The sequence below is a fragment of the Marmota flaviventris genome, chromosome 1 (genome assembly GCF_047511675.1).
Source record: "Marmota flaviventris isolate mMarFla1 chromosome 1, mMarFla1.hap1, whole genome shotgun sequence".
In the NCBI taxonomy this organism is placed as follows: Eukaryota; Metazoa; Chordata; class Mammalia; order Rodentia; family Sciuridae; genus Marmota; species Marmota flaviventris.
This window is the reverse complement of record NC_092498.1, coordinates 12,437,059-12,449,497: the sequence shown is the minus strand read 5'-3', so window position 1 is coordinate 12,449,497 and position 12,439 is coordinate 12,437,059. Positions and strand designations below refer to the sequence as shown.

Below are 12,439 nucleotides of genomic sequence, written 5' to 3'. Positions count from 1 at the left end.
AAATACAAATGCCATTTTTCCAAGAACTAGAAAAAATATTCCTTAAGTTCATTTGGAAGAATAAGAGAACCAGAATAGCCCAAGCAATACTGAATAAGGAAAGTGATGCAAGAAGCATCAAAATATTCAATCTGAAATTAAACTACAGAGCTATAGTAGCAAAAACAGCATGGTGTTGGCATCAAAGTAGACATGAAGACCAATGGAATAGAGGACACAGAAACAAATCCATATACTTACAGCCATCTCCTACTTGACAGAGATGCCAAAAATACATGTTGGAGAAAAGACAGCCTTTCTAACAAAAGGTGCTGGGAAAATTGAATATCCATACGTAGAAGAATGAAATCAGATCCCTATCTTCCATCCTGCAAAAAAGTCAAGTCAAAATGGATCAAAGACTTAGGAATTAGACAGAAACCTTGCAACTGCTGGAAGAAAACTTAGGGTGAACTCTCCATCATATAGGTTCAGGAACCAACTTCCTCAACAAAACGCTAAAGCTCAAGGAATGGGATGCCATCAAATTAAAAGCTTCTGCACAGCAAAGGAAATGATGAAGAGAGTAAAGAGAGAGCGTATGGAATGGCCAAAAAATCTTTGACAAGCTACTCCTTTGAAAGGCGATTAATATGCAGAATATGTAAAGAACTCAAAATATTCAATGCCCAAAAAATAAATAAATAATGCAATCAATAAGTGAGAAAAAAAACTAAACAGAAATTTCTCAAAAAAAAGAAATTCCATTATGGAAAGCAGTATGGAGATTCCTCAGAAAACTTGGAATAGAACTACCATTTGATTCAGTTATCCCACTCCTTGGCATATACCCAAAGGAATTAAAATCAGCATACTACCATGACACAGCCACATCAATGTTCGTAGCAGCTCTACTTACAATAGCTAAACTATGAAACCAACCTATATGCCCTTCAGCAGATGAAGGGATAAAGACAATGTGGTATAAATACACAATGGAGTATTACTCAGCCTTAAAGAAAAGTGAAATTATGGCATTTGCTAGTAAATGGATGGACATGAAGAAAATCATGCTAACTTAAATAAGCCAGACTCAGAAAATCAAGGTTGAAATGTTTTTTCTCATATGTGGAAGCTAGAGCAAAATAAAGGAAGCAGGGGTTGGATATCATATAGATATAGAAATATTAGTGGAGTAGGAGAATGAGAGGGAGGGAGGAAGGAAGGAAAAGCAATATGGAATGAACCTAACAGAATCATGTTATATAAATATATAAAAGCACCAAAGAGAATTCCTCCTTTACAGAAAGTCCCAATCAAAAATAAAACAAATAAAGGAGTGAAAGGAAGGTCAGTATAGGAGGAGAAATAGGGAATCAGGGAGGGGCAAGAGGAAGAATGTGGATTGAAACCAAATTCCTTGTATGTATAATCTGACCAAAAGGAATCCAAATACTATATATAATCGTAATGCTCTAATTTTAAAAGTTTTTTTTTAATGAGGATGAAATAAAGTCTGGGTAATCCAGTTAATTTTCAAAGACATCGAATCTATATTTGAAAAACCTCCCACACAGAGAACACAAAGACCAATTCACTTCACCCAATAATTCAATAATTCTACCAAATATTTCGAGAAGAAATAACAATTATATGTAACTTATTCCAGAGAATAAAAGAAGAAGCCTTTCAATTAATTAGGACATCCGAACCCCAATAACAAATTCTGACACACACATTTGTGAAAAATCATTACAAGTCAACATAATCTGTAGACAGAGAAATAAAGATACTAAGAAAGTTCTGTGAAACTAAATCCATCTGCCATCTCTATCTATCTGTAATCCATATTGACCTCCATGCATCTACATATACATTTATATATGTGCACATAATACATATATACACATGTATAATTTGTTTACTTATAAAATATGTAATGAGCAATTGAGTTTATGCCTAGTAAGAAAGGTTACTTTAATAAAACAATGTCATTTTCCAAGTTAACAAAATTAAGGAGAGGATCATGTCATCATCCCAACTGAAGAAAAAAAAAATTATCGATAAAATTCATTCTCTATGATTTTTTATTTTTTTAACTTTTATTTTATTTATTTTTTTATTATTAGCTCTATGATTTTTTAAATCTCTTGTCAAACTAGTAAATTTGTTTTTATTGTTGCTGTAACAAATTGTTGCAAGCTTCACAGTTAAATAGCACAAATTTGTTATCTTAGAGTTCTGAGGATAGCTTATAGTACAGTGCAAGGGTCACTGGGTTAAATCTCAATGTCTGCAGAGCACCCTTCCTTCCTGGAAGCTCAGGGAGCATCCACTTCCTGGCCTACTTATCTAGAAGCTACCCTCATTTCTTGGTACACCACCCTTTTCTCTATCTTCAAAGTCAACAACGTTGTTTCTCTCTGACTCTTCTACTGTCTCCTCATCTTTCTAACTAACCAAAACTGAGAAATTCTTTCTGATTTTAAGAATTCTTGTGATTGTGTTGGGTCTACCTGAAAGTCCATGATAATCTCTCATCTCAAGATCTCTGATGCTAGGCACACCTGCAAGGGCCCTTCTGTGATGAAAGGTAACATTCATGGGCTCTGGGAGTGAGGAGTTAGGCTTATTTGGGTTATTATTCTACCCATCACATCTAGTAAAAAAACAAACCAAAAAAAGGAGACTTCTTTACTCTTATAAAGAATATTTATGAATTTCACACAAACAAAGTTAATATTGAACTATTTACCATTTTGCCTTCGCAACCAGGAAATCCACAGGATTTTCACGATAGTTGCTTCTATTCAACATTTTACTAGAGGTTTTATTTAGGTGGTTCATCAAGATAAAAAAAAAATAAAGTATAGGTTTCACGTGTCAAATCTGAAGTAAAATATTTAAGTTCTTCAAAACCCAAAACTTTTTGAATGCTGACGTAATGCCACAAGTGGAAAATTCCACACCTGATCTTATGAAATTGGTCACAGTATATAGGTGCATTGAAAATATTATGTACAATTACCTTCAGATCATGTGTATAAGGTATATACGAAAAATAAAAGATTTTCATGTCCAAATTTGGGTCCCATCTCCAAGATATATCTGTCTCTGAGAGAGAGAGAGAGAGAGAGAGAGAGATCTTGAATATTCCAAAGTACAAAAAAGGCAAAAGTCCAAAATTGGAAACTTTTCTAGTTCCAATCACTTCAGACAAAGGTTACTCAACCTGCAGAAGGATAAGAAGAATTTTGTTATAAGTGATATATTTGTGTTTGTTGAAAATTGAAAAGAATCAATAAAAATTATGAAGAACACAAGTATTTGCAAGATTTCTTTTTTTAAATTTTTTCCCTTTTTGTTTGGGGGGGGTATTGGGGATTGGACTCAGGGGCACTAGACCACTGAACTATATCCACAGCCCTATTTTGTATTTTATTTTGAGACAGGGTCTCACTGAGTTGCTTAGTGTCTCCCTGTTGCTGAGGCTGGCTTTGAACTTGTGATCCTCCTGCCTCAGCCTCCCAAGCCACTGATTTTACAGGCGTGTGCCACTGCACCCAGCATATTTGCAAGATTTCTGAACACACGATCTATTTATAAAAACAATTATATTTCTGCATATAAATAACAAACTATTAGAACATGAAATTAAGTCTTAAAATTCATAGTGACATGAAATGTCAATCACCTAAAAATAAATCTAGAAAAGATTTTTCACAGAAAATGTTATTGGGAGAAACTAAAGAATACTGAAGTAAAGAATATAGTATCATCTAGCTTGTAAACTAAATGATGTGTTAAGTTTTCCCACACTATAGAATCAATGTAATTCCAAAAAATACCAACTTTTATTCTTTGCAGAATTTATAGGCTCATTTTAAATACACATGAGATCACAGAGCCAACAATAAGGATAAGAGGATCTTAAAGAAGAATCAATATGAAAAAATTACTTTAGCAGATGTCATAAGTAAAAATTTTTTTGCAATGCTGGGGATTGAAACCAGGGGATTACAATGTTAGGCAAGCATTCTGCCACTGAGTTACATCCCAGCCCCATATGTAATTTTTATTATAAAATTATATAAAATATAAAATTGATTATAAAATTATAATTTTAATTATAAAATTATTTATAATAAATTTTATTTTGATTATAAAATTATAATTTTATAATAAAAACTTAATAATTTTTATTGTAAAATTATAAAAATATAAAAAGAGCAAATACCTTTAATTATCACAAAAACTAAAAGTAAAATAATAATAAATTTCAGTACAGATCCAGCAGAAAAGCCACAATTAAGAGGATTGATAGTGTCACACATTGGTGAAAGCAATTTATTGCTTTCTACTAAAAATGACTATTCACATACTGTGCACAGGTGGTAACGGGAAACTTCACTAACCAGTTTTCCCTGTTCCTGGGCCACACGGAGTCTATAGTTCCCAGTCTCACAGGTTGGTGTGGACATGTGACTTTGGCTGTGGGGATACAGGATGAATGCCATGAGCCACTTCCAAATCGTGCCCATAAAAACACCTTTGGTAGTTCTCCATTCTGTCACCTTTTGACAGCCGGATACTAATGCCTAAAGTGACCTTAGAAATGACACTAATGATGACAGGTTTCTAAGCAGAGGTACACTCCCACCCCTATCTCTCTGACAGATCTACAAATAAACTTCTGGTGATTTAAGTCACTAAGATTTCAGTATTAATCCATTAAGGCAAGTAGCATTGCTGTTGCACACACACACACACACACACACACACACACACACCCCTCAGCTGGGCTCGAAAGTGACCTGCTCTGGTGAGCAATTCATTGTATCCTCAGTCACTGCATCTTCAGTACAAGTTCAATACCCCTGTATAAATCCTACAGCACTCAAGCGTCCATTCATTAAGAGGAAGTGAAGAGTTGGCTTTCTAAGTGCCAACTGTGGGTCCTTTCTATCTGATTTCAATAACACCTTTGTTATTTGTTGGCTGCAATTTAAAAAAGTTATAAAAACCTCAGTGAGTTTCCCTTCCTCAACTTTAAAACATCCTTACACCAAGAAACAGGACAAATACTCTTAGGACATAAACACTGGTATCAGACTACTTGATTTTGAACCACGATTTTGTCACCTACTAATTTTGCATCCTGGTTCTCCCCTATAGACAGTGTTGTGGTTCAAATCTCAGGTTCTAGAGCTAGGCTGCCTGTGTTGAAACTGGCTCCATCTATCAGTGTGTTCACCATTAAGTTAATAATGTAAAATGGAAGGGCTCCTTACTTTCAGGCACCTCTTTAGGATCCTCAACTTGTTTTTTATATTTGCAAGTTTATATTCGATTTCTGAAAGCGTTCCCCAAGAATGCAGATAAAAATACTCAGATATCACAAAATCTGTTTCCAAAGTTGGTTTCACCAGTTACTAGCTCTATGACATAAGCTAGACACTTATCTCTTCTTTCCCTCAGTTTCCCCATTTGTAAAATGGAATGAAAAATAGCAGCCTACTTTACAGAGTAAAGTAGGGGATCAGTGAGTTAATGCATCTGAAATGTTTAGAATGGTGTGATGTACATGCCACATCCTCCAAATGTGTTGGCTCCCTAACTCCCTTTTTGGGCCATTCCTCACCTTGCTCTTTCTTGAAGCCTGTCAAGTCTACGATCATCTTTCTTTTTGCAATTTGAGCCTGTGACAAGCTTCTTCTTAATCCATAATCCTTAATCCCTTCCTTTTATCCTGGTGCACATCTCTTCTATAAGCCTCCTGAGTGTTTACAATCTAATTTTTCAACCTCTATTTGGTCTCCTAAATCTAATCGACTAGTCCATTGTTCATTGCACACTGACTAGTTTACAATTTCCCCCTAAGAGTCCCCTGTTAGATTGGATACCCTAACCATTGCATGGGCAACTTTTGCCATAAAGCTCATTAAAACACTGCTACATATCATCTACAGAACTGAAAATCTATTTAGATTCTACCTGGCTTCTGAAACACTGTTTCCAAATGCACTCAAGCCCATGAATGCTGATACCCTATGTCCCTTGTGCAACACATTGAGGACACGTGGATTTTGGCATGGTGGATTTGCCCACTCTCCGATAAGCTAAACTCAGTAAAATGTATAAGAAAACACCATCCTACAGGATATGCAGGATGCAGGTATCTCCACCCAGACCTAGGCAGTGAGGGTGGTAGTTGAGGAAATTAGGCTAGAGTGACTTGTGGCTTGTTGCATCACATCTATTGGCCCACATATGTCATTTTGGTGGAAATTATTCAAACAAATAAGAGAAGATACAGTGTAAAGAAAATGAAGACATAAAAGAATGGTCATGAAGGAAGGTCACTGTGACCAGGGCAAGGTGGAATGAAGTTCCACCTTGAGTTCAGGGAACAGGAACAAAGAAAGTATGCAATCACAACAAGAGCTGCAGTTACCAATGAAGAATGACATCAATCATTCCCAATTCAAGAATGTGTAGGGAGGCACAGGAGCTCAGCAATCAGGACAGAGAAACTTTTAAAAGACATCCAGAAACTGGAATTCAGACTTCAATTCTGAATGCCAGCTGTAGCAACATACGCAGATAACTCCTAGAATGGGGATTTTCACTCCTTGTGCCCAAAAGGATATTCCTGGGCTCCTGTAATGTGGAGGATAGGAGCAAATAGCACAATTCATAAATTATATACTAAAGTACGGATCTAATTGATTAAAGATAAATAACAAAGTGCCACTGTCAGTAAGAGAGTCTCCCCATCATTCCATTGGGAAGAACACTTTGGCCAGGGCTTCCCCTGGACATGGGTTGTTCCAGAGGAGGAAGTCCTTTCCATTATCTCTTCCTGTGTGTTTTATGCCACAAGACAAGTGTGAGAAAGTGGCCAAGTCAATATGGAAACAAACAGACACTTTGATGCCAAACAGTCTGTTTGAGAACGTTAACTCCCAAATGTTCAGGAATTGTATCGAATAACAAGATTTATTGGTCTCCTGCACTGAGGACTTTGGGGCATCTGAGATCTTGGTCATCTGTAGCATTTACCAGTACACATGAAATTCAGAAGGAATTAAAAATCACAAACATCGTTATATGGATCACTCCCCACCTACCCTTCCCTGAACTTAATCTGGTGGCACTTTTCTATCCCCCAGGGCAGTCTCCCTCCTCCCTAGTTCTCATCCCATGTGAGTGTTGGTGGTCCCTAGCAAGCCCTGATCACCCTATCACTCCAAGACACTGTTTGTATGACATCTACTCTTGAACTTAATAGAAGAGTACTCAAGCTGATGTGCTCTATATTAGTGGCCTAGACTCCGCCAGCACAGTTGGATCATTGCCTGCAGAGAACAAGAGAGCAGGGATGGGACACGGGGCTACACCTCACTGCAGACACTGAAGGGACAGAACCATGTCCTTAAGCCAGGCAAGGGCCATTCTGAGAAGCTCTGATACTGAGAAAATAAGGAAGACAAACAAAGTTCAGCTCAACAAGGAAAGATCATGAATAGGGTGCAGGATTGGGTGAATCACTTCATGGAGCTACCTGACAGCTCCTCCTCTTCCTTGATTTACATATAAGAAGTGTGCTGGACACCAGGATCACCACTCCTCTGGGAAGTCACCTTCTGCCTCCTTCAGCATGCGCTCTCTCCAGCTGCCACTCAGGGCTGGCCCTGCTGCCCTGCTCCTGGTCCTGTGCCTGCAACTGGGATTCAACAAAGCTCTGGAAAACCCGTGAGCCAAGCCCTTCCTTCCACAGAGAAACCTTAGGGAGGGCTTCTTTCCTAATCAGGAAATCTGTACATCCCTTCCTATAGAGTTTTAAAACTTCCTGGGACTCCAGTTCCAAAGAACTAAGTAAATACTAATTGCTGGACCCTATCCAGAACAAAGAAGGAGGATCTTTCAGGACAGTCATAAAAAGTCAGTGCTTGGAGATGTTTGCTGGAGTGATGTGATTCTGTGGCTATGCTGTCTTCTCCTAAGGGTGACTCCCCTCTCCCATCCCACAGCAGATAAGCAGCAGAACTGTAGGGTGTTATTAGTAAATGACGTGTGGTATTGTACTTGAATTTTCATTTCTTTTTTCTGTTTGTAAACTTGTTCTTTTTTGTCAATGGAAATAAAATGGAAGATGATCTATTTTAAGTAGAATCCAGTTGCTTTTCAAAATGAAACTAAATCCAGACACAATATCCAAACCCACCCACAGGCAAAAATTCCTGGGGCTCTAATGCTAAGCAGTTCATCCAACCCCACCATCTCCCGCCATTCCCATGAACAAGTCTATGATCTCTGTTCCTTGTTTTTCTCTTCCGGGAACCAGTCGGAAAGTGATGAATTTTGATGTGGATTTCCCACAGAGAGCAAGAGCAAATGAAGAAGTCACTTTGAAACTGAAAGTTCAAACAGAACTGAGAGAATGCATGGTGGTAAGTACAGGCCTGAGGAGGGACCTCCAGACAAATCTTACTTCTTATTAGGAACAAAACTGAATTGCTCTCTCTCGCTTTTGTGTTGCACAATATACTTAACCTCCTCATAAGTTTTGCTCCTTGAGACTCAGAACAATTGTGGGAATGTGGGATGAACATTCTCATCTTAGACATAAGGAAACTCTGATCCCAAGAGGTTTAGAGAAGATGAGAAAGGAGAGGAAGGAATAAGAAAAAAAATATATAAACAAGAAAACAGAAGTGACAAAGAAGGAAAATAAAAGAAAAAACAAAGCCTAAGAGCTGCTGGAGAACCAGTCACAGTTCCTCCAAGGCCCTGAGCATTCCTGGTCTGGGATGGAAGCCTGGACAGAGGGTTCTTGGTAGGACTGATTGCAACCCCATGCAGTAGGGTGAGGGCATGGAACAGAAGGACTTGCAGAGCAAGGTGCCTCATCTCCAGTGAGCCCTGAGCCAAGTCTGCCTTTCACTCCCCCTTCCTCTGCTCTTTTGCTTCAAGTCACCAAAAGTTGGCTCTTGTTCTGGCCCCACCCTCCACTCCACAGATTGTCCTCTTTTTCCCAGTTCAGCATTTCTTGGAGAGAAGTCTAATTTGTAGATTAGACTGCAGTAGAACAGAAGTTCTCGAATCCTGATGAGCCTAAAACTCACCTGGCCATCCTGTCAAAGGACAGATTCTGATTCCAAGGTGTAGAGAGAAGCCAAAACTTCTAGATGTCTCAGGAACTCCAGAGCATGCAGAAGCTGTATTCTAAGGACAGTACTTTGAGCAACCTGGGGTTAGAGCACTACATCACTCTGTATTTCCCTACAACATGAGTTTCCTGATTCAAGTGAGATTTCAGGACAGTGATTAAATAGGACACAAAATTGGGAGCTATTCATTTAAATATATTCTGGAAATATCTCTATTCTGGTAAAAGAGTCTTGATCTGAAAATGCAGAACATTCCAACTACTGTGTCAAAGTTTTTCTATTTGAATTCCGAGAATCTGAGCTCTCTATGCTAAATTGGATGGGAGGGAGCCTGAGTCATAGTTTTCAAATTTGTGATTTGTTTAATCAAAACTGAAGATGAGAAAGGGGAAAATGAGTACATAATGCATGCATAAAATTTTTGTGTCAATGGTAGTTTATGGTGGTGATAGTTAATGAAAGTCTATTTTCACTCCTAAAGAAGGGATAGGTGTAATAAAGTGTATTTAAATCAATAAAAAGACATGTAATGTTATGATCAATAAAATTATGCTTTTAAGCATCTTGTTAGTATAATAGAGAGAGTGACCTTTAAAACCCACCCAACTGCAAATAAAAACAAGGAACTCCTTAGACTGAGTAATTGTGCAAACAGGTAAAAGCAAATTATATTAGCTTAGTCAACCAATTTTGTTTGTAGCTTTCAATTTAAAAAAGAATATAATTACAAAAACATCTCTATGTATTTATACTTTTAGGAAAATATAATTTGTTTATATGAATTTAAAATTTACACCTCCTAATTTTCTGTCAAATATAATACTTTTACAACTAAATTTTTTATATTAGTCTCACATTTGTTTATTGTAGAATCAAAGCACAGTAGATTGTTCCTATAATTATGTACTTGAATATACAGATAATATAAGACTTTAAGGCTAAAGATACTTGTGGTTAATCAAAAAAAATTAAGCATTTTTGTGTTATGGACCATTTTACTGGTCTCATAAAATGTATGAAATAGTTATCAGAAAATTGCTTTTAAATGCATAAAGTACAGTGGATGATGCAGGATAGCTACCATATTGAATTACAACAATAGAAGTTCCGATACAGTGATATATGTGTTTACCAATACATTAGCTGGAAAAAATACATTTAGAATATAAATAATATTAGATTTCATTTTATGAAGTCATTGTCTGAGATGGATGTTGTTGCTCAGCTTGAATAAAGACCACTAAACTGTGCTGGTCTTTGACAACATGTCATTCATTCATGCTATGCTGGAATTCCACTGGATTCTGATATTTTTGCTACAATTATAGAAGTGTTGAAATTTCCATTCATGATGATATTTTATTGCAAATATGATTTTTTTTAAAGTAAACAAGGCAAGTGTAGGCTTCTCTAAACACCAGGACACCCCACCCCCCCTGGTGTTCTCAGCAGCATTCCAAGGGGGAGAATTATTATTCAAGGTGGAGTTTCCAGGTATCTGAGGAAGCTTCAGGGATGGGCAGGCTGTGGGTGCTCCAGCCATGCTGGTGCAGCCACTTTGATTTCCACCTTTTGTTCAGGGTGGTGATGAGTACAGGCCATGTTCAAGGTATTTGAATCTATAAACTGTATTTTGTTGCTCCTGGTGGAAAAGTTGCATATGCTGTTGAGGCAACCATGTAGCGTTAATGATTTTCATACTGAAGGAATGCCAAAGTTCAGTTAAATCTTGGCGAAGTGAAGATACAATTTTTTCCCATCTGAGCTCACAGACTCAGTACTCGATCTACAGATCCTTCTGAGTGGATGGGTCTTGGGATATAAATGCTAACTAGACAACTGAAATAGACAGAAGCAATAATTGCAGATACTAAAGCAATCTCAAGCTGAAAGAGGAAAAAAGAACCATCATGGTTCTACTTGCTTATCTAACAGCCAGGCTTGGGATTCCATGGCTGTTTCTGCCTGACCATGGAGGAAATCAGAGGGGAAGCTCTAACTTTTGTCATCCCAGGTCGCAGGATCATCAGGGCCCTGTCACGTGATAAGAACAAGGTCTGACCTTGACATGTACACCTGAGCAGCCAGGATGCTGTCTCACTGGGTTACAGACCAAAACCTCATGCAGGTCAATCCCCCAAGCTCCAGCTATTAATCTAAGCAAGCTGTTCTCTGATGAATGGCAGCCCTGGGATGAGCTCTCCTTGCCCCTGGAGTCATACCATCTTCCTATCCCCTCCTGAGTCTCACACCCACACTTCTCAGGCAGGAGATTGAGGACTTGAGGAGAGAAAACCTAACACTGACTGACCCATGGTGGACACCACATAAGTGGGCTCCTGCATGCCTCTAGCCCACATGCATCTTCTTGTTCTCTGTCTTTCCCTCCCCTTCCCACTCCCCAGACTAACACTGAGTCCTCTTTCCCCACAAGGTTAAAGCTCACCTCCAAAGCAACCCCCAAATAGAAGGTCCCTTCAACTACAAATTTACCCGCTGTCTCTGTGAAGATCCAGTAACCTTCTTCTGGGACTTTCAGACCAACAGTAAGTATAAGTGTAGTCCAAGGAAGGTGTTATTCTCCCACCAGTGAGGAAGACCAGGAACCAATGTTCAGCACAAGCTCCGGAGGAGGAATGGAGGGGTGGCTGGAAAGGAGGACCCCAGAGGGATTCCATGGGGACAAAGCCTCAGGCTCTAAAAGGGAAACACTGCATGAGAAAAGCTGAGAAGGGAAATCAATTTGCAAATGATTTGGGGAAAATGATCTTTGTCCTCATCTCTTCCAGGGACTGCAAAAATTGCAATAGTGGTTGACATAATTAATGAGAAAAATATCTGTGTTGAAGATATTTCAGTGGTTCCCAATGAAGCAAACCGATATTATACTGTGCGTACCCTGTTCATAGGTTAATGAAACCCCTTCTGTGTCCACCAGCACCCATGTGGTTTTCTCCAAGTAAGCTTGGCTGGGGTTCCTGTTGAGGTCTGTAAAATAAACTGTTCAAGCTTCTCCATGTTTTGTTGTGTCTTTCCTCCAAAATCTATCCTGAGAATCCCAGAATACCCTAAGTTTCTAGAACCTTAACCTTTCAAAGAAACTTTATTAAGGAAATTCATGGTTCTCACCACCCCATACCCTTTGGAATAAAGAAGGGAAAAAGAAGAAGCAGGGAAGAAAAGAGCCATTCTCACAGAGAGGAAAGGCAGTAACCCCCAAACTCAGAACCAATGGAAGGCAGAGACAGGATGGGCAGCCAGGTCTCCCTGCTTCTTGGTCTTCCTCA

General features: G+C 38.4%; 1 protein-coding gene across 1 annotated transcript; it reads left to right on the top strand.

Annotated features, from left to right (window-relative positions):
- The first annotated feature begins 7,639 nt into the window (after window positions 1-7,639).
- Pip (prolactin induced protein) lies at window positions 7,640-12,066 on the top strand. The gene is made up of 4 exons (XM_027943334.1): window positions 7,640-7,734; window positions 8,327-8,432; window positions 11,587-11,698; window positions 11,942-12,066. The coding sequence occupies exons 1-4, from the start codon at window positions 7,640-7,642 to the stop codon at window positions 12,064-12,066; spliced, it is 438 nt and encodes a 145-aa protein (XP_027799135.1).
- The last annotated feature ends 373 nt before the right edge of the window (window positions 12,067-12,439 follow it).

What these genes read in the sequence shown, in the direction of transcription:
- Pip (XM_027943334.1), top strand. Translation starts at nt 7,640, where the DNA reads ATGCGCTCTCTCCAGCTGCCACTCAGGGCTGGCCCTGCTGCCCTGCTC. An exon ending in AACAAAGCTCTGGAAAACCC is followed by an intron (nt 7,735 to 8,326) that starts GTGAGCCAAGCC and finishes TCCGGGAACCAG; the next exon opens with TCGGAAAGTGATGAATTTTG. An exon ending in CTGGGACTTTCAGACCAACA is followed by an intron (nt 11,699 to 11,941) that starts GTAAGTATAAGT and finishes CATCTCTTCCAG; the next exon opens with GGACTGCAAAAATTGCAATA.